The 19,272-nt window shown below is 37.6% G+C and overlaps 1 protein-coding gene across 4 annotated transcripts in view; it reads left to right on the top strand.

The window, feature by feature from the left end:
• ARID4B (AT-rich interaction domain 4B) overlaps positions 1-19,272 on the top strand; it is an 88,220-nt gene that overhangs the window by 66,408 nt on the left and 2,540 nt on the right. For 3 of the 4 annotated variants that reach the window (XM_033512665.1, XM_033512662.1, XM_033512664.1), the window contains exons 17-22: positions 2,848-3,096; positions 9,459-9,543; positions 10,293-10,485; positions 11,914-13,122; positions 15,005-15,115; positions 17,418-17,633. In XM_033512665.1, coding sequence (XP_033368556.1) covers positions 2,848-3,096; positions 9,459-9,543; positions 10,293-10,485; positions 11,914-13,122; positions 15,005-15,115; positions 17,418-17,633 — 2,063 coding nt within the window. The remainder of the gene's footprint in view (positions 1-2,847; positions 3,097-9,458; positions 9,544-10,292; positions 10,486-11,913; positions 13,123-15,004; positions 15,116-17,417; positions 17,634-19,272) is intronic. The other variant, XM_015621614.3, reaches the window with a different exon arrangement.

The following is a 19,272-nucleotide window of genomic DNA, read 5'->3' as shown; positions in this document are numbered from 1 at the left end:
TACACTGTGTATGCACATCTGATGCTGCCTTGTTTCATCAGCTGCTGCTTGGGTTGTTTAAATTGTTGCAGCTTTGTGGTAGATTTTGCTTGGTACTGGTTTTAAGTTGACAATTACTGTCTGCTGCCTAGAGGTTTGTTTCTTTTTTCTTTTTTTTTTTTCTTTTTTTTTTTCCTTTTCCCCATGCCCTCCCCTCAAATGGGACTTTGACTAAACAGCATTGAAGAAAATCCAGTGATCTCATGCATTACATACATGGACTAATGAAGTTCTGACTGTGCAGTAATGGATGCCTACAATCACAATTTCCTCTTAGAAACCTCAATTTTGTGGCAGTCACAACTTCTCCTTTGTCTGCACTGCCAGATTTGAACTATTTATGGCATTATAAGACAATATCTTCCTTGCAACCGTTGGTATGTGTTCTGGGGTTGTATTGGGACTTTTTTGTTGTTTTTTGGTTTGGTTGGTTTGTTTGTTCCAGGAGCTCTATGAGTGTGTTGGTTTTTTTGTGCTCCAAAATGATGAACATTCTTTGCTTCTGTTTGGTTTCCTAAAATCTTGAGCTTATGATTACTAACCAAGTCACACGTTAGAACACATTTAATTGCAGCCATCTCTGCTTCCATTTTGCTTTTGCTTCCTGACATGCCCTTACACCTATGTTCAGCCTGCTGTTCACATCTCCTTGACCATCCAAGTTACTCAGCTTCACAATGATGGTTTCACACATCTCTTCCAGAAGGTACCAATTTCTGGTGTTTTCATGGAATCTTTGTAGGATGTGTTGGGACACAAGAAAGCTATAGGGTGATTGAGATGAGAAAGACTCCAGATTTGTTCAGCTTTTGAAAAGCCACTGGCACCATAATTGCCAGTGTCTGGAAAATCCTGAATCTCCAGCATAGGCATACTTTACTTTGCAGACAGCATTCAAGGATTGTGCTCCTAGACCTTGGAGAGAAAAAAAAAAAAGGAAAAATTTGGTTCACTGCAGTTTTGAAGTGTACTTAGTAATGGAAAATCACAAGCTTATCTTGTTGTTGGAGCAGTGGTAGCTCGGCTTCTGATCCCTTTTTTTTTTTAGCTTTTGTATGATAATACCATTTGAACTGAAATTGGCTAGGTGTTTTTGTTTAGTGCAGCAGAGAGTTTAACTTAAAATCATTTAGATTACTAGTTGGTGCTTTTTATTGTTAGCTGTGTAATTCTACTCAAATTTTTCATCTGAATCTTCAGGCACCTTTTATACTGATTTCCTTGGGAAGTAAATTTTGCTGTGAGTTTTCAAAGCTTGTTTATTCATGTTGCATTTTCAACTCTGGTGGTTTTAACTTCACTAGCAAATTAGTTCATTAAAAGTATATAGTTATATCTGTCTGTCTACCTCCTGGAAGGCCAAGACTTTGTGTGTGTGTATTTATACATATACATACATACATATATATACATAAAAAAATAAAATTAAAGTCTTGCCCTTCTAGAATTAAACTGTATGGTCCATGCCATATATACCTGAATAGATAAAACATCTGTGACTTGGTGTACTTAATAGACAAAGATGGATTTTTTTAGCCTTTATTGCATTGTGTATGCACATGTGTGTATATACATATATGTGTTTGTATGTTTAGTGTGCCTATGCATATATGTATATATATATATATATAGGTGTGACAACATTAATGCAGTTCTGCAAAGGAGCATCCTTTTGCAGAGAGATAATAGCTTGGTTTATCTGAGCATTTTCTACTGAAAATGTTATGGAGTGGTTTAGATTATTAATACAGACTTCTCTTTGTGAGCTTAACTGAAATACTGGTGTGAATCAGACTTGGAGCAGTACTTACGTTCTCTTACCCAGATATCCAAACATACCCCCTGTATCAGGTTTTTTTATTATTGGCAGTCTGCAGTTGTGAATTTAGTCAGCAACTAAATCTGTTCTGTGTTGCACAGAGTGTGTGATTAGAATGATATGAGGGTCAATAATACTGCTTTATAAGTCTAATTAAGATTAGAAGATATTTTCTCTCATTAACTTTGGTAATGTACTCTGCCTCTTTAAGCTGATTGCAGATAATTTTCAGATAACTGAGCAGCCTGTAGCTACCATTGACTGAAACTAGCACGATTTGTGAGTTCTTACTGCTTCTGAAAATTGGTCCAAAATATCTAAAGATGTGTTCAAAATTAGCTTGCTTCTGAAAGCAGTGAACACCTGCTTGTGTATTTATATGGTAATTAAATGTAAGTTTGACATATTTAGAATACTTTTGGCATAATTGGCAAGGAGTGACGAGGTCATAAATTAGCACGGGTTGTTTAATTTGTTAATACGGTCACATAAGATGTTGGGGTTTTTTGTCCGAAATCTGGATGTGGTTGCAGTAATTTTAAGCTATTGAGATAGCGTTTATGTATGGCAATCAAGCAAGGATTTTTTTGAGAAGCAAGTTTCAAGAAGCATTTGTAAAACTTGTAGGTTGAAAAATACAATTTAGGAAATTTTCTCTATGTTGAAAAGAATTTTAAGTGAGAATATTATATTTAAAGAAACTGCATGCAAGAATCATATAAAGATGAGTTTGAGCAACTTCTACTCATACAGATTTTGATGGATTTTTTTTTTTAGTCACTTTTGCATCTTACAGTCACTGGATTTTGTGTGTGTTACTATATTCTATTTTGCTGATATTACTCAGCTGTAGTACAGTTTCAGATATTTGGAGCCTCCTGTTTCCCACTCTCTAATGCATCCACAATATTTATCAATATATGTGGTTTGGAACTGAAAAGCTTATGAAGTATCTCATATTAACTCTACAATTTTTTAAACCTTTCAAGAGATGACACGAATAAGGAAGAAGATGAAGATGAAGAAGAAGCAGAGGAGGAGGAAGAGGAGGAGGAGGAGGAAGAAGACAACAATAACAATGAGGAAGAAGAGTTTGAATGCTATCCACCAGGCATGAAAGTCCAAGTGCGGTATGGAAGAGGGAAAAATCAAAAAATGTATGAAGCTAGTATTAAAGATTCTGACATCGAAGGTGGAGAAGTCCTTTACTTGGTGCACTACTGTGGATGGAACGTGAGGTAACTTGAGTTTTAGTTAGTGATTACTTCTTGAATTACTTCTCAAATACACTTATGAATTTTAAAAACTAAATTAATAGACATCTGGAGTCCTAAACTTTCAGTATTTGGTGTTCTGTGAAGGTCATTGTACTGTATGAAACTTAGATTTTTAACACTTTATAAATGCAGGGCTTTAGTTACTTTGCAACTCATCTTAAAATGGCTTGTTCAAAGAAGGCTTCATTTATTCCCCGTCTTTCTTTTAGATCTTCCCATGCAAGTGACACGTCACTCTTTTCAGGTTCCTCCTCTGGCTCTCTTAAGCCAATTTTCTCTGATTCATTGTTTGAGTAGACAGTAGTAGCTGAGGCTGTGAACTCACTCCTGTCAGTGAAGCACAGAGTACACCAGCAACAGTGTATTTAACTGGAAACCAACAAGATTCTTAGTGGCAAATAAGTGCACGGCAAATAACTGCATTTCATCTGATCTGATATCTATCCTCCCTACCCCACCTCCCCCTGAGGCTGCCCTAAACTTCCCAGCCAGACTCTTCTTAGCCTAGTGGCTTCTCATACTTTCTTTAATATAAGGAGGACCATATGCTTTTTACTGTCTTTAGTCTAGCATTATTAGAAATATTAAGTATGAAGTATTTCTGATGCTATTTCAGACCTCTTTTTTGCCATTTAAAACTTGAAGCAACTTTGAAAATAGTAGAGAAAACTAAAGTTTTTGAACAGCATATAAGCATGTCTGCTTCTTTCCTCCATTTCAACATAACTGCTCATTGTCCTTAACTATTGCCTTTTTAATATTACTGTCTGTAAAAAAAAAATCCCACAAGTCTGAGACCAGTCTGGGGTACTTTTCTCTTGTTTTTCCTTTTCTGGGAAAGCTGAGGTTCTTGTAACCTTCATCTGTCATCTGGGCATACTGCCTGTGACCAAGAAGGCAGGAGAAACGTCATTTATTCATTTCTAGCAAGATCTGCTAGCAAAGGTAACAGAGAAGTGTGATGCTTCTCTTGCTGCCTTGAATTCACCTCTTTGCATCAAGGCCTGGTGATTTCCAGCCGCACCTGAGCTACTGCCGAGGAGGAATCTCGCTCTTGCCAGTTTTGGTACTGATCTTCTATAGAATTTTGATCTACACTGATCTACAGGAATAGGATCTGACATAAACTGTCTTCAGGCAACATCTGTAAGCATAGTGGGCTGTGAAATCAAGATATGAGGGGAAATGCAGCCTGCTCAAGGTGGGAGCTGGGATGTGACTTGCATTTTGGTCCAGTTCTTATTGAGGAGGACTCCCTTGGAGTGCAGTTTGCTGAAATTTTCATCCTACTCGCTGAAGACTACTGTGTCTACCATTCCAAGAGGTTTCTTGCTTTTAAACTCTTATTTTGGAATTCACATGTAAGCATAGAAGTTATTTTTCTTTTTGAGCAAATATCATGCTATTATCCGTGCTGTGAGGTGAGATGATCACATTTTTATTTGAGCAGTGCCACTTCAAATCTGAAGAAATGAGAAGTCAGAAATGAGTCTTCTTCACCTTGGAGATCCCAGCATCCCAGTTCTCAAAGGAGAAATCAAGATTCTAAATTTTTAACTCTGCATTTTAAATAAATCTGCAGATGGATGTCAGAGGCATTCTTTTTGTGACTAGGATATGTTTGATAATAAAAGCATTTTTAGTTAACTTGCACTCATTTGGGAAGTAAGGACTGTTGATTGTTTGATCTTTCTTGGCAGCAGGACTATATTTTTACCCGGTATTTCAAAAGATATCTCTGAAAAGGTTTGGGGGGCAGGGGGAGTAGGATTCTTCACTGAAAACCACATCAATGATTGAGATTCAGCTGTGGGACTGTGTGTGGACTGTGATAAATGTGATTAATTTTTTTATACATGTAAAATTACTTAAGTTTATGGATTTGACAGAAAGAGTGTGTTAGCCTCAGCTTTAACCAGCATCTAAGCACTTTGACAGTTTAGTGTTGTGAAGCCTGGTGTTGTAGGCTGTAATAGCTTGATTTGGCTTTCAGTCAGTGACAACCTGGAAAAGCAGCTGCCTTAGTTGGGTAGGAAGCAATTCCCTCCTCTCCTTATTCATTGTAGATTACTCAGCGGGTACAAGTACTGTATGTACTGTACAGGCAATGTACCGAACTAGGATTTGCTAATCATCCAGGGTTTTTTTAATTCTGCCATTCTTCTGCTCCTTAAAGTTGACTTTCCTGTTTCCCCTTTTGGTCAAGTATGCCATGCAATGGCCTGTTCTTTAAACTCATAAGTTTGAGCAGAAATCCTAAATGACTACAAATGGCTCTTATCACAAGGTAATTTCAGTATCAGTCTGGAATTCAGAATAACTCTGTGTGTGCATGCTCACATTTTTAGGGTACCTGGAATGAAGTTGGTTAAACTCGATACTCACCTTCATTGGTTGGGTTTGTTGGTTTTTAAAAAAGCTCTGAAACTGTGACATTAAGAACTGTGGAACTTTTTTTTGTTTTAAAGAGTAAATAGAAAGTGCAGAAGCTGTACAGCATTATGCTAAAGGATCTTGTTGTTAACTCCTGAGATTCAGGTGATGTGTGTCTTTGATAAAGGTCTCTGAATGGTAGTGTTCAGTGGAGCCTGACTTGTAGTCAAAGGGAATGTTAGAAATCTCTAGCCTGTTAGAGGGATCTCCTTATGGTATCACGTGTTAACCAGAAGAAGCAGAGAAATACAGAGAAACTGTACTTCTTCTGACAAAACAGTGATGTTTTGAATTATGTGTGCTTTGTATGTAATTAAAACTTCTTTGGGCCTATGGTGCCAGTTCCTTCTGTTGTAATTTTAATCTTCAGCTCCCAGTGCAAAGAACAGTTCATTGTGTAAGTGTTGGAGGTGACTTTCTTCTGCGCTGTGTTCCCAGTAATTAGAGGGTGCATATTTAAAAAGCATCTAGATTGTTGAAACTGTGTGTGTCATGGTGGTACAACATCACAAGACAGGTTATTCTTGAATGTTTCAAATGTTTAAAGCTAAGACTTGTTAGTCTCAAAACTTCTTTCCTCCAGAAATCTGCATGTGAAAGTGCAAATTTCTGTCTAAGTTTGTTGAAACATTACTTCATATACCAATTTTATACTTTACAGTAAACCACTGAAATTAAATGTGCAGCAAAATGTTGGGTACTGGAGAGTAATGTATGTCATGGGGGCACAGGGGAGGGATTACAAAAAAAATACCCTGAAAAAGAAATTAGGCAAACTAGAATCCCAGAATCCCCATCTAATATTTCAATATTTGAGTATCAGACTAATTTTTCTCCTTTCTTTGATCACAGGAAAAAAAAATAAAATAAAAAATTCATTCTGCCTTTTTACCAGCTACAGATAGTATACTGGACCTTTTCAGTAAATTTGCCAAGGCTTGCTAGCTCCTTGAGGTCACTTGTCCTTCTGAGGAAAGTAGTACCTTTGCTAGTACAAATTGAGTCTGGACAAGTATGCTTTCTTCCTTGTTTCTCCTCTAGCACTTCTGTGGAGGTTGACCATGCAGTCTCTGGGAGTATGTTGTGGTGCATTTTATCTAGTAAGCAGCACATAGAAATGTAGTAGTATCAGTACATACTCTGATGCAAGGTGCTCTTCTTTGTCTTCATTTTGGTAAGGCAAGGGGATTTTCTTTATGAATGCATCACAGGTTTTCATATGAAACCTGATTTAAAAAAAAATAAGTAAATAATAATTCCTTATTAAATCCCCAGTCTTGATTTTCAAAGAAATCTGTGTAACCTCTTTTAGGAGCAGCTCCCCATATTATCTCCTTCCTCTCCACTCTCATCTGCTCACTTTAGGGTGGTGAAGACACGTGAAAGACAGCATTGCAGTAAAACAAAGCATGCCCTCTGAAAGGATATGCTTCTTGTAATGAGAGCTGAAAAACTTTTTTGTAATATTTTTGGGTTAATTTTGTTTTGTGAACAGACTGTCCAAAGTAAGATTAGTGGTGAGGTAGGTGTTCATATGTCAACAGGTGCAGTTCTGGAAAGAGGCTCTAGTCTGAGTCATACACCCCATTTTAGATGCCACTTTCAGGGTGCTTCTCTGTCTTGCAGTGGAGGAGATTGTAATTTAGGGTCAGGTTGTCAACTGTGGCTCAGAATGTATCTTTTTTGAAGAATCTGTTTCAGCCTGGGGTCCAGTTGTCCCAGGTTTAGGTAAACCATGTGCATCCAATATGTGTGTAGTGAAAGGAGCTGTGTGATGCAAAGGTGCGAAGAGTGGGCAGCTGATTGCCTGGAAAAGATGTGAGATTTCTGTGGCTTCCTTGAAGGGTCTGTCTGCTGTTTTGGGTGCAGTCAGGAGTAAAGCAGGAAATGCTCTAGCCAGCAACTCTGACTGTCACACATTAACGTTCCCATTTGTGCTCCTTCAGATGAGTGCTTGCTTGACCACTGTTTCTAATACATGATGTTTAGGACTCTGTGGTTTGGGCAGGTATTCTCTTTTCAGATTCTGCACTTCTCTCCTTTGCTTCAGTGTGCCCCCATGTCTATCAGCTCCTGCCCCAACAGGCACTGCAGTTGCCATGAGTCTCAGACAGTGTGGGCTGTGCACAGACTTTGCATAGGAGGAAGATTAATTTCTTATTGGAGACGCATAAGAATGAGTGAATACGAATTTGGTATTCTAGCAATGTGGCTGAGGCAGAAAGGACACTGTCAGAATCCTCACTTTTCACCATGTGTTTGTCTGGTCCTTGTGCTGTTTTCCTGCATGTATTTAGATCTAATAAAACACTCCTGCATTTCTCTGGGTCACAAAGTCCATTTGGCAGGTACTTCATGGTATTTCTTGTGCAAAACATGTCTTTATCTTCAAGAAAGATTGTTTCAAATAGGGTTTCCCACAGTCTCAGTATATGGGTTTTTTCCATGTGATCAAGTACTCTGCAGAATTGTATTTCAGTTTTGAACCTGTTTACTGATGGTTCACCTGGTAATGATAGTGTAATAGTACAATGACAGTGGTGTCTGCAGCAGTGTAGGCAGTCTTGGTACATCACAGTCTGCATGGCCTGCTGCGAGATTTTGTGATTTTTATTATCACATGGAGGGGAAAAAACCAGAACAATTTGTTTTGGGAAGCTGTTTTTCAGACTGCTGCTATTTAATTTTTCACTGTATTATTATGTGAAATTTAAGTTAGTAGAATACAGTGTTTGGCTTCTGAAATCCCTTGTATAGCTCATAACTTACAATAAGTAGGAAAGGAAGTTGGAAACTTGCATGTTTTTCCCTAAATCTTTTGAATTTATGTTAATATTGTGGATATAATTGGCAGTGGTTGTGAAGAAGCTGAATTAGGACTGTATATTGCATATATCAAAATGATGACCAAGTAAGCTCAGCTGGAAAGCCAGCATGGTGATTGTGCTCAACTGGATCTTGTACAATTTTTTTTGAGTGTGGTTTGGTTTTTTGGGTTTTTAGAAGTTGATTTTTCCCTTCTATTTTTATGTTTGCCTAGGAGGTTCAGAATTTGTTTGTATGTAAATTTAGGTCAAAGTTAATACCAACTATTTTTGAACTGAACTTTTTCTTATGCAAACGGTTCTTGAATTAACAATTTAAGTATCAAAGCAACTTATTAGGAGTAAAAAAAAAATTGTTTTAAATGATTCTTGAGTTTTTCAGGAATACACAATTTGGCAAGCACAGTGCTCTATCTAGTTACAGTATAGTCTTACTAAGAATGTACTTCTTCGGTCTTGGATTTGTACTTAACAGGTCTTGAATAACAAGATGCCTGTTGTTAATATCTTGTTGCTATTTAGTATGTTTTTGTCTTGTATCACCCTGATACAAAATGGAAACCTTTAACAGAAAAGGGACTGAAAAACATGACTGTGAAGTCAGTGACTCAGAGTTGGTGACTCCCAAGGGTTGCTCACTCCAGATAACTCTTGCAGTCACTTGGGACCAAAAGAGTTTATTTTTATTAACTGGTCACATTTTATGTAGGTGAAAGGATTTATCTTATTGTTAAGGCTTTACAGTGTATAAATAGGAAGTATATATTTTAAAAGTGTGTACAGATTTCTCATTCAGGTAATTTGTTTTACCTGCATACATGGATTACTGCTGTTCTGTGCAGAATGGAAAATAGGTATTGCATTTACCCTTCAGTGTAAAAAGATGTTAATCCTCTGAACCTTAGCTGAAACTTCACAGACTTGAGAATTCCACAAATTACTTGATTCAAATTCCAATTCTGGTTTTATATGGCTACTAATTCTCTTTTTCCTCAGTTAAATTTCTATTGTGATGTGATTATTCTCTTAAAATGTTAAATGTGTACTATTTCTTTTTCTGTTTAGGTATGATGAATGGATAAAGGCAGACAAGATAGTGAGACCAGCTGATAAAAATGTACCAAAAATTAAGCATCGAAAGAAAATAAAGGTAGTTTTTCTCTCTTTTCTCTCTTGTCGCTCCCAGCGTTGGTTTGATACCTAGTTAAGTAATCCCTGCCTCCCTTCCTGACCTTTTGATTGGCCTACAAATGCTTATCAGGCAAAGCAACTTCATAGCCTTGTAAACATGGATACTCCTTTTCATCGTGGTTTTGGCTTTTTCTCCTTAAGGTGAGGAGGGGAAGCTTCTCTTTCCTGAGTTTTTAATTAAATGCATGTAGTCATTCACAAAGAACAAATGAGAAGGATACAGATTATTGTCAGTGTTGGGAGCCAGCTTGAGGGGGTTAAATTTTAGAGTTCTCTGATTTTGCAGAGCAAATGTATGGACCAATCCATGTGCATGGGACTCAATATATTGTCAAGATTTCTTTCAAAATCAATTCTTCCACAACTGATACTTAGGCTTAGATGATGACATATTTTCGGAGAGTGGGCTTCCAAGGAAGCTTTTCCTTCTGCTACTGCTGAGCCTGGCATCCTGCAGTGCCACTGCTCCTGGAGCACTGGTTGTGTTTGTCTTCCCATTGTTTTAGTGTTGACAAAGTCCCTGTCTTCAGTAGAAAGGCCTTGGCATGGAGTGTAGAAAAGTGTTTGTAGTCCTTAAAATAAAGAGGAGAGCTTTCCTATACAGATTCAATATTTAAGATAACTGTTGTAAGCATTGTTGAGTTGTAATCCATGGTAAAATGTGTGCTCCATTGAGAAGAGTTTTTATATCTTTTTTTTTCCACCTAGAATAAAACTGACAGAGAGAAGGAAGAGAAGTATTCTCCTAAACCTTGTAAACTGCGACGTTTGTCAAAACCCCCCTTTCACACCAGCACATCACCAGAGACTGGGTCCAAACTTGAAAGCACTGAAGCCAAAAATACTGAACAAGCTCCAGTTAAATCAATAGAAATTACTTCTATCATTAATGGGCTACAAGGTATTGCACTTAAAAGCTCTTTCTGGTTCTGTAAATGGACTTTAGACAGGAGTAAATGACAATGTAGAATAAGTGATGCAACTGAATGCTTGAGTCTGTCTGGCTAATTATAACATCATCTTCAGAAGTAACCCTTGGACAAAAGCGATGTTGGCAGTTTCTGTGAGTTCAGTGTGTTAACAGTCTTTTACAGTCAATTACATTTTGTGTTGCCATCTTTTTTTTTTTAATTGTTTGTTTGTTTGTTTGACATAGAGCAAAGCATTTTTACTCCCTAATTTCAAAATTGTTAATTTTCGATTTACCTAAGCTATAGGACCCATTATTAATGCATGTCTGTTGTTGCTAGCACTATGTTTCCCTGCCCACACATTTACAGCAGCATTTTAATACCTACTTACTTCTCTTCATTCTTAGTTTAGAGCATGCTTCCAGAGGAATAAATCATGTATGGTGTAGGTAGTTTGGGTAGCCACAAACTTTTGTGGAGGCTGTGTGAATTTAATAATCATTCCAGCTTATTTGAACTTGGATGACACTGGCCACTGAGTTCCAAAACTGTAGGTAGAATAACAATCAACGTAATTTATTATGCTTCATTTCCTTAGGAAATGAGAAACAAACCCAATTAGCGGTGACACTTTTATTAGTGTGATAATTAATCTGTAATTAACTTTACAAATCAAGGAGTTACATATATATATATTTATATATATATATTTGAGGCAATTCCTGTGTTTCTCCTTGAATCCATATCTTTTCGCACTGTATGAAATTGCTGTTGATTCCTTCTGGATTATATATCTTTGTTCTTCTCTCAGTTCCTTTATTGCTGATCCTGAATTTTCTTGCAGTTGTCCTACATTCTTCTTGTCCATTTGTTTCCCTAAGTGCCTTTATGTATTGTTTTCATTTCCTTTTTCCAGGCTGATCATCATTGGTTTGCTAGAGAGTTTCCAATGTGTGTGTTGTCGTTCTGTCCTTTAGACTCTGGATTTTCCAGGGAAAATGATGTCTGTGTTATGGGCTTTGGAAAAAAGGCAGATAATGGTAGTATTTGTAACCCATAAGAAATATGTAAGAGCATATTCATATATTCAGTTCCTGGTCTGGGTAATTGTGCAGAAGTTTGTATTTTATGGATTAAAATTCTGTGCTTTCTCTACCTCTTCAGAGATTCTTGGAGATGTACTGTGTAACAGAGAATCTTCATAGTTTCTAATCTAGCCATTGTACCATGAGTTTTGAACTCTTCAGGAGGTACCATTAAAGAGAGAGACTGCTAGAGATCCATGTAGCATGTCTTCATATCTGTACAGTTTCCTTCAGTTGTTTTTTTGGTTTTTCTTTTTAACAGTTCTTTGTAACGAGAATGAAGACAAACTTTTCTTGTTTTGTTTTTGTTTTGTTTGGATTTTTTTTAATTAGCTTCTGAAAGTTCTGATGATAGTGAGCAAGAAGATGACCAAAGTGCCCCGAATGTACATGCTGATGGGAAAGAGGAATCTCAGCCTGAAGCTGTAAGCCAAGATAAAAATGAACTCCGTCTAAAAGAACAGAGTGGTTCATCCCTCCCAGAAGAAACGAAAGCTCTTACAGATGCAGTAGTACCCAAGTCTGTATCCAAATCTCCTGAAAGATTGCGGAAAGAGATGGAAGAGTTATCTGAAGACAGTGACTCTGATGGAGAAGACGAAGCCACAAAGAAGAGAAAGGATGGAAAGAAGGAGATCGTGGATAAAACAGCAAAACCACAAGTGAAGCGTGGTAAGAGAAGACACTGTGTTGCAGAGGAGTCCTTAAAGACCGTGTCACCTAATAGAAAGGATGAGAAGTCCAAAAACAAAGACTCCCTTAGTTTAGAAAATAGCAGTAACAGCTCCTCTGATGAAGATGAGGAAGACAAATCTAAACTGAAAATCACTCCAACGAAAAAGTACAATGGACTAGAGGAGAAAAGGAAATCTTTACGGACAAGTACTTTCTACTCTGGATTTTCTGAAGTGGGAGAGAAAAGAATAAAGCTTCTAAATAACTCTGATGAAAGACTCCAGAACACCAGAGCGAAGGATCGAAAAGATGTGTGGTCAAGTATCCAAGGACAATGGCCGAAGAAAACACTGAAGGAGCTGTTCTCAGACTCTGATACTGAGGCTGCTGCCTCTCCTCCACATGCTGCTCCTGAGGATGCTGCGGCAGAGCAGCAGCTTCAGACTCTCGCAGAAGAAGGCATTTCTTTGCCCAACTGTGAACTTGAAAAATCTTTGCCGGCAAGCGTGGATGTTAAGCCTGTTGAAGAGAAACCAACTGAAGTGGGTGAGAAGAAAGTTGAATTTCCAAGCAGCGGCAGCAATTCAGTGCTAAATACACCTCCTACAACTCCTGAGTCACCTTCCTCTGTAACTGTGACCGAGTCCAGTAGACATCAGTCCAGCGTCACTGTCTCTGAGACACTGCCACCAAATCAAGAAGAAATTCGAAGCATCAAAAGTGAAACAGATAGCACAATAGAGGTGGACAGTGTGGCAGGGGAGCTCCAAGACCTCCAATCTGAGGGAAATATTTCTCCAACAGGTTTTGATGCCAGCGTCAGCTCCAGTAGTAGTAATCAACCAGAGCCAGAGCATGCTGAAAAAGGTAATAAAGGAAAGGGTGAACAGAGCTGTCTCCAACCTAACTAGCTCTTATTTTTAACATTGCTGATGTGTTTTCATGCTGTTTTGGTTATGGTGAAGGGAAGTTAGTTGTTGCAGGAAGTAGTAGCCTACTGTCCATTTCAGACGTGTGGAAATGGCATAATCATCTCATTAATCTGTCATGAAAATGTAATCTGCTAGCAAGTTTATTGGCCTTTTGTTAGCAATTGTGGTGGTTTCACTGAGGGACAAAGGATAAAAGAATGAAGTTTATACTAGATATGGCAAAAAACCTCAGAGCAAACTGTAATAGCTTGTGTAGGGAGCATTTATTGTAGCAAGAGGGAAACATTTTCAGCACCCTCCTTAGAAGCAGGAGCTGCTTTTCTTGCATAAAATTTGATTCTCTCTAAGTTGTTTGTTTTGGAGAAAGCCCTCTTGCTTCTCAGGTGCTTAAGCAGTCATTTCTAATCTGTATTTTTCTAGAACATTAACTTCATAAGATTCAAGTCAAGCTGATAAAGCATTGACCTTTTCAGCTATGTTTCACTTTCATATGTGATTTTTCAGATTGAAGTTCCTTTTCTGACACCACTAGAGAATGGGGGATAATAAACTCTTGTGCACATGATGTCACTATAGTGCTGCCTTCATTTTAACTGCTGGCAAGGCAAGATCCAAAAGCTTTTTTCTGAAAGTGACCGGCTGTTTTGCAGTTTATCAAAAGTATAACTACTTTCACTGTGTTGTAGTGGCTAAAAGTTATGAACACAGAGAATGAAAATACATTTTGTCTACAATCCTGAGACAGAAGTGGGTTTTTTTTAATCTCAGTGGATTTTGGCTAACAATTAGCTAATTTTTTTCCCAAAATGCCCTTAAAGGTGTGTTCAGCTTTCTGTTGGAGATGTTCTTCTGAAAGTATGCAGCAAAATATGTTTCCTTAAAGGAGACAATTAGGAGGAGGTGAATTGAGGTGAATTTATTGAGTTTGCCCTCAATAAATACACCTGTATTGCTTTGCTAGTTAGAGCTGTGTTGGTTTAGAACTTAAGTTGCTTGGGTTTTTTTAATATGCAAGTAGTTTATTGCCACTTAAAAGAAGTTCTACACTATTGTAAAAGAGTATTTTTACATGCATTAGACTTTAACTTTCTCTCTGATTTTGTCAGCATGTCACCTGTTTCAGAAAATTTGGCTCCTTAATTTAAATTGTTTTATTCCAGGGGTCTTTTTTAATCTGTAAGTCACATGGTTCTGAAACAACGTTTGAAGAAGTCCTAAAACACTCTCTTTTAGCAGGTGTACTAGAATCCTTCCTTGTTCCTTTTCTGCTTTTTCCCCTTGTAGTCACAAATACCAGTAGGACTTTTCCCTTGTTTTTTGTTTGCCTTTCTTTTCTTACTGGGTTTTTTTCAACACTATCTAGGATTTTTTTTTAACAATTCAATCAATGTAATTACTGATCACAGATTATGGCTTTGTGGTTTTTTTCTCACAGCTTCCAAGTACGGCAAACTTTTAAAAACAATTTTTAGTCCCAGTAGGTCTTGATAACTTTTTTAATAAATGCATTCTTATTCAATTTACTGTATTGAAAAATAGTAAATCTGTGTGGTTCAGGAGAAATTTTGGTGATGCATATGGGAAAGTAATTTTTAATCATCATACATGTGCACTCTGTGCAAAGAAACTTTGTCTGCCTTCCATTGTCTTTCAGCTCCTCTTGTCAATATAAGTAGAAAACTGAGGTGCATTGAGGTTAGGCAGGAACAGTTGCATTGTTGTCTACAAACTTAAGCTTTGAAGTGTTTTGTGGGAGGAGTGCAAGCACTTATTTAATTTCTGTTTCTTTCTTTTTTATTTTCTTTTCCCAATTATAGTCTGTACAGGCCAAAAAAGACTTAAAGATGCTCAGGGAGGAGGCAGCTCCTCAAAAAAGCAGAAAAGAAGCCACAAAACATCTGTGAGCAGCAAAAAGAAGAGTAAAACTAGTAAGTACAGCACCTTAGTGTGAAATAAAAGGTGTGAAAGTAGCGTGTCATTTGTTCAACTGATTGTAGGAGATGAAGTCTGTAAATAAAAAATGCATTAGGACAAAATGTTCTCATCAGGGAATTCTTAACAGTGTTTAAATGAAGAAACTGCTCTACCTAAACACCGAAGTGTTTCTAAATGTCTTGTACTATTTCTGAGCCTATTTCTAAGAGCTCCTTAGTACTGTGTAATTCAGAAAAGCCAAGAATAGAGGGTATTATACACATGGCAGAATTGGGACAGGTATCTCTGTATCATGATAGCTGCCTGCTTTAGAGGGGAGACTGGGACCTGAAGGAAATTATACTCTGTATTTTCTGCAAGATGAATTTTCAGAGGTTAATATCTGTACACTGTGCCAAATATGAGAATAATTCCAGAAGAATATAGATTCTTGTTTTCTTCTTGTGCTGTCTGTTACATCTGCGGTAAATAATGCAGCCTTTGCAGTTTTTTGTAGTTGTAGAAGTTAATTGGAGTAGAAACCACTGTACTGGGTAAGGGAAGCATAATAAAAGAAGAGTTGTGTTAGGGGTTGTTGGGAGACAACAAGATCAATTACTGTTTCATTTCACTGTTAATAAAAAAATACCAGGAAACAGCTAGAAACTGAAGTCTGGAGGATAACTGTAAAAAATGGAATTAAAGGAAGGCTAAAAAGCATATGCCATGCCTTTTTTCCTCTCTCTGGCCAGCTTCCCTCTCTCTTTCTATTAACAGCTTTTAGTAAAAGTCTGTATTTGGTGCTCTGGTATTTGCTTTCACCCCAGCTGTCTTTCATGTTCATTGATCTCCTCTTTATATTTTCTCATCCTTTTTAATTCTATTTCACTGATCTCCTCCTTTCATAATCCTTATTCCTGCCCTCATCCCAGAAATTAAAGTAACAAAACAAACTGAATTTTCAGAACAAATACACCATTTTTGGCCTTGCCTTTATTCCCTTGGATTTGGTGAATTTACCCCTTTTTCTCAACCTTTGTCTTCATCAGGATGTGAAGCTTGAAAGTTACTAGCACGTAGTTCTTTGGTGGGCTCTTTTTGTTAGACTTCAGGCACTACTGGATGTAATAAGCAAAATAAATAGATAAAATGTGATTCAGCTGTAAGCAAAAAAACCAAAAGCTTTCAGCAAAATTCTGGTGTACCTGTTAAATTGCTTTTGTGGCAGCTTCAGCTCTTGCCTTTGCATTAAACCAACACCAACAAGCAACTGGCCAAGCTCTTTCACACTGCATGTCTTGGGTATTCAGTTTCTCCTGTGCAGATCACCAGATCACAAAGCCCAAAGAGTTCAGGGCTCATTTTGTCAACACCTGGGGCAGGTACAACTAAGGCATACATTTTTATTAATAAATATAAATTCAGTGTGTTTTTAAAAAACTACTGTAACAATTGAGGTTCTGCAGATTTCCTAGGCTTTTTATTTCACTGCTTTGCTAGACTTGTGTTGAATTACAGTCTCTTGTGTCTGCTTTCAACTCTTTTGTTGAAAGAGTTTCAACAAGAAACTTTCAACAGTTCTATTTTAGTAATGCTAAAAAACTTCATTCTTTCAATCAGTACTCATAAATACTGTCTTTTAGACAGATTATTTTGTTACTCTCCTTTGAGTGGTTTGATTAAAAACCTGTGTTCAGTTCAGCCTGTTCCTTTATAGTTAAAAGTTTCTTCAGCATGAGGTATAGTTCTCCCATTTTGTGTCAGTGCAAGATCTTTTTCCAAAATTAAAAAAAAAAATATCATCATATCTGAGGAATTTGTAGAGTATGTCACACATGTTCAGATTATTGATAGTGATTTTAGTAGAGCAAAGTTAAAATAAAGGTGACATAAGGCTAAGAAAAGGCTGTGTTTGCTCCTGCTATACATATCCTAAAAATACAGTTAAAGATCTGTCTGTAACTGTTAGCTCTAAAATGGGATAGAGGTTTATATATATGTTGAATACTGCATTAGAAATTGATGTTAGAAATTAGATGTAATTAGGAGATGGACCATAATGATCAGTCTTGTGAACTCTTAGAAAAAGCACAGCCCCATGATGTGGTTCATTTTGGCCCTGCTTTATACCTGGTTTGTGCTTCAGTGATGCAGAGAGCATCAAGCCAAGCTTCTGCACCAGGATGGATTCTGTTGTTTGAAAGTAAAGGATTTGGATCAAATAAATTCCTGTTGTATGAAAATCAGCACACAAGTTGCTTTTGACAAGCTTTAGTTTGGGCTTTGTTTTGTAACGATGTCTTCTTGTTTCTTCAGCAAACAGCAGCGACAGTGATGAACTATCTGCTGGTGAAAGTGTGTCCAAGTCTCAGTCAGCAAAATCGGTTTCTACTGGCATGAAATCTCACCAAACCAAATCACTCACAAGAACACAGTCTCCAGGAAAATGTGGTAAAAATGGAGAGAAGGAGTCTGATCTCAAAGAACAGAATAATCGTTTGCCAAAAGTTTACAAGTGGAGTTTTCAAATGTGTAAGTATCTTCTTCAAAATACACCTAGTATCATCTTGTGGCATAGTGTAAAAAGGCTTTTTGAATGTTCTGTATTTTGGCTTTTTTGTTCCCATCCTGAATTTGCTTAAGCTTGTGATAAATCCTCATTTAAAAAAAAAAAAAAAAAAAAAAAAGGTGGTTGGGTTTTTTCTTTCTTTTCTTGCAATTGCAACACAGGGATCTGCCTGTGTCACACTCTCCCAGGACTGTTCTTATATCTGACTCCTGAGCTGCCTTGCTATTTTTGTTGTGGTGTGCATACCTGTCATTCTGGCATGAACATTACCTGCTCTGTGTGCTTCTTCTCTTGATTTTTCTTTGCTGTTTATTCCTCATTCTCTAGTTCTTTTTCAGACATTTAGGTGATTGATTTGTAATTTTTTCCCCATCCATTTTGCATTAGTGAACCAGCACATGTTGAACTTCTGCTCTGTTTCAGTCAAGCTAGTGTTCCAGCCAGGGGTGAGCAGTGTGGAAAAGCTCCCACATTTGCCTATTTGAAAAACAGATCAGTGGCTTATTAATTCCCTGATACTAGTGCAACTTAACAATTGAATCTGACTTTGCTGGGTTGTTTTTTTGGGGTTTTTTTTTCCTCCCCTACCTTGCACCTCAGCATTAGTCTACTTCTAAAAGTATTTTTTCCCAGTAATTCTTCACAATCCAGTTACATTCTGGTGCTCCTCAGGAGTATGTAATGTAGAAGGTCTTTATTGTCACTTACTGTCCTGTTGAGATTCATTGAACACATTTGAATGGCTTTTTCTCCGTCCCTTCTTTTTACCCTGCTACACTCCACAAGCTAAAGTTGCTTGGCAGAAGTTGGTCTTCAGAGTGCTGTTTGACACATTTCCTTTTGTAGCCAAGTCAGACACTTGAGCTTTTTCCCACAGCCTAATATAGTTGTGGCTTTTGGTCCTTTGGTGCTGCCCTCATTAAAGGTTGATGTAGTGCATTTAACAGTAATTTAAATGATTTTTAAATGCTTTAGAATGGAGTGTCTCCAGTGTGGCTTCCCTGGACTGAACCAAGAGTTTCTCCTGCCTGTACCAAACTGTGGAGAGCTCCCAGCTGGGAACACCAGAGGAGCAGCTCCTGTGCTGGCCATGTCCAGCAAGGTTGTCCTGTATGGGTTTTCCCTATGGCACAAATGTCAGGGACTCCACCAGAGCCACCCCACAGCTGTGCACATTCCTGTTGTAACCTGCTTGTTTTGTACCAACACAAGTCAGGCAAGGCTGACCTCTACAGTGTCTGGGGTCAAACGGAGCTCCAGGAAGGACTGAAAGCAGCAGGCTCAGAGCTAGTTTTTTAGCCCTGATGTTTTCATCTATTGTGGGAGGTTTTTTCATATTTTTTTTATCTTTTTTCTCCTTATGGGGAAGAGAATGCATTTTTTTTCCTCTCCCAGTTCTTTAAAAAGTCCCCAAAAAGTGTATGGTGGTATAATAAAAATGAATAATAAAAAATGAACAGATTTGGGGTGATAAAGAGCAGCTGTTGCTGCTATTGTTTCTTATGTTTGCTGTCTACTACCTCAAATAACATCACTAAGATTTGAGTACCTTCTGCTTCGCTGACATCCAGAAGTGTTTGGAAATGCTTCAATACAATAGTT

This window comes from Parus major, chromosome 3, assembly GCF_001522545.3.
Source record: "Parus major isolate Abel chromosome 3, Parus_major1.1, whole genome shotgun sequence".
NCBI classification, from domain to species: Eukaryota; Metazoa; Chordata; class Aves; order Passeriformes; family Paridae; genus Parus; species Parus major.
The sequence above is the reverse complement of the archived record's forward strand: the minus strand, read 5'-3'. Positions and strand labels throughout refer to the sequence as shown.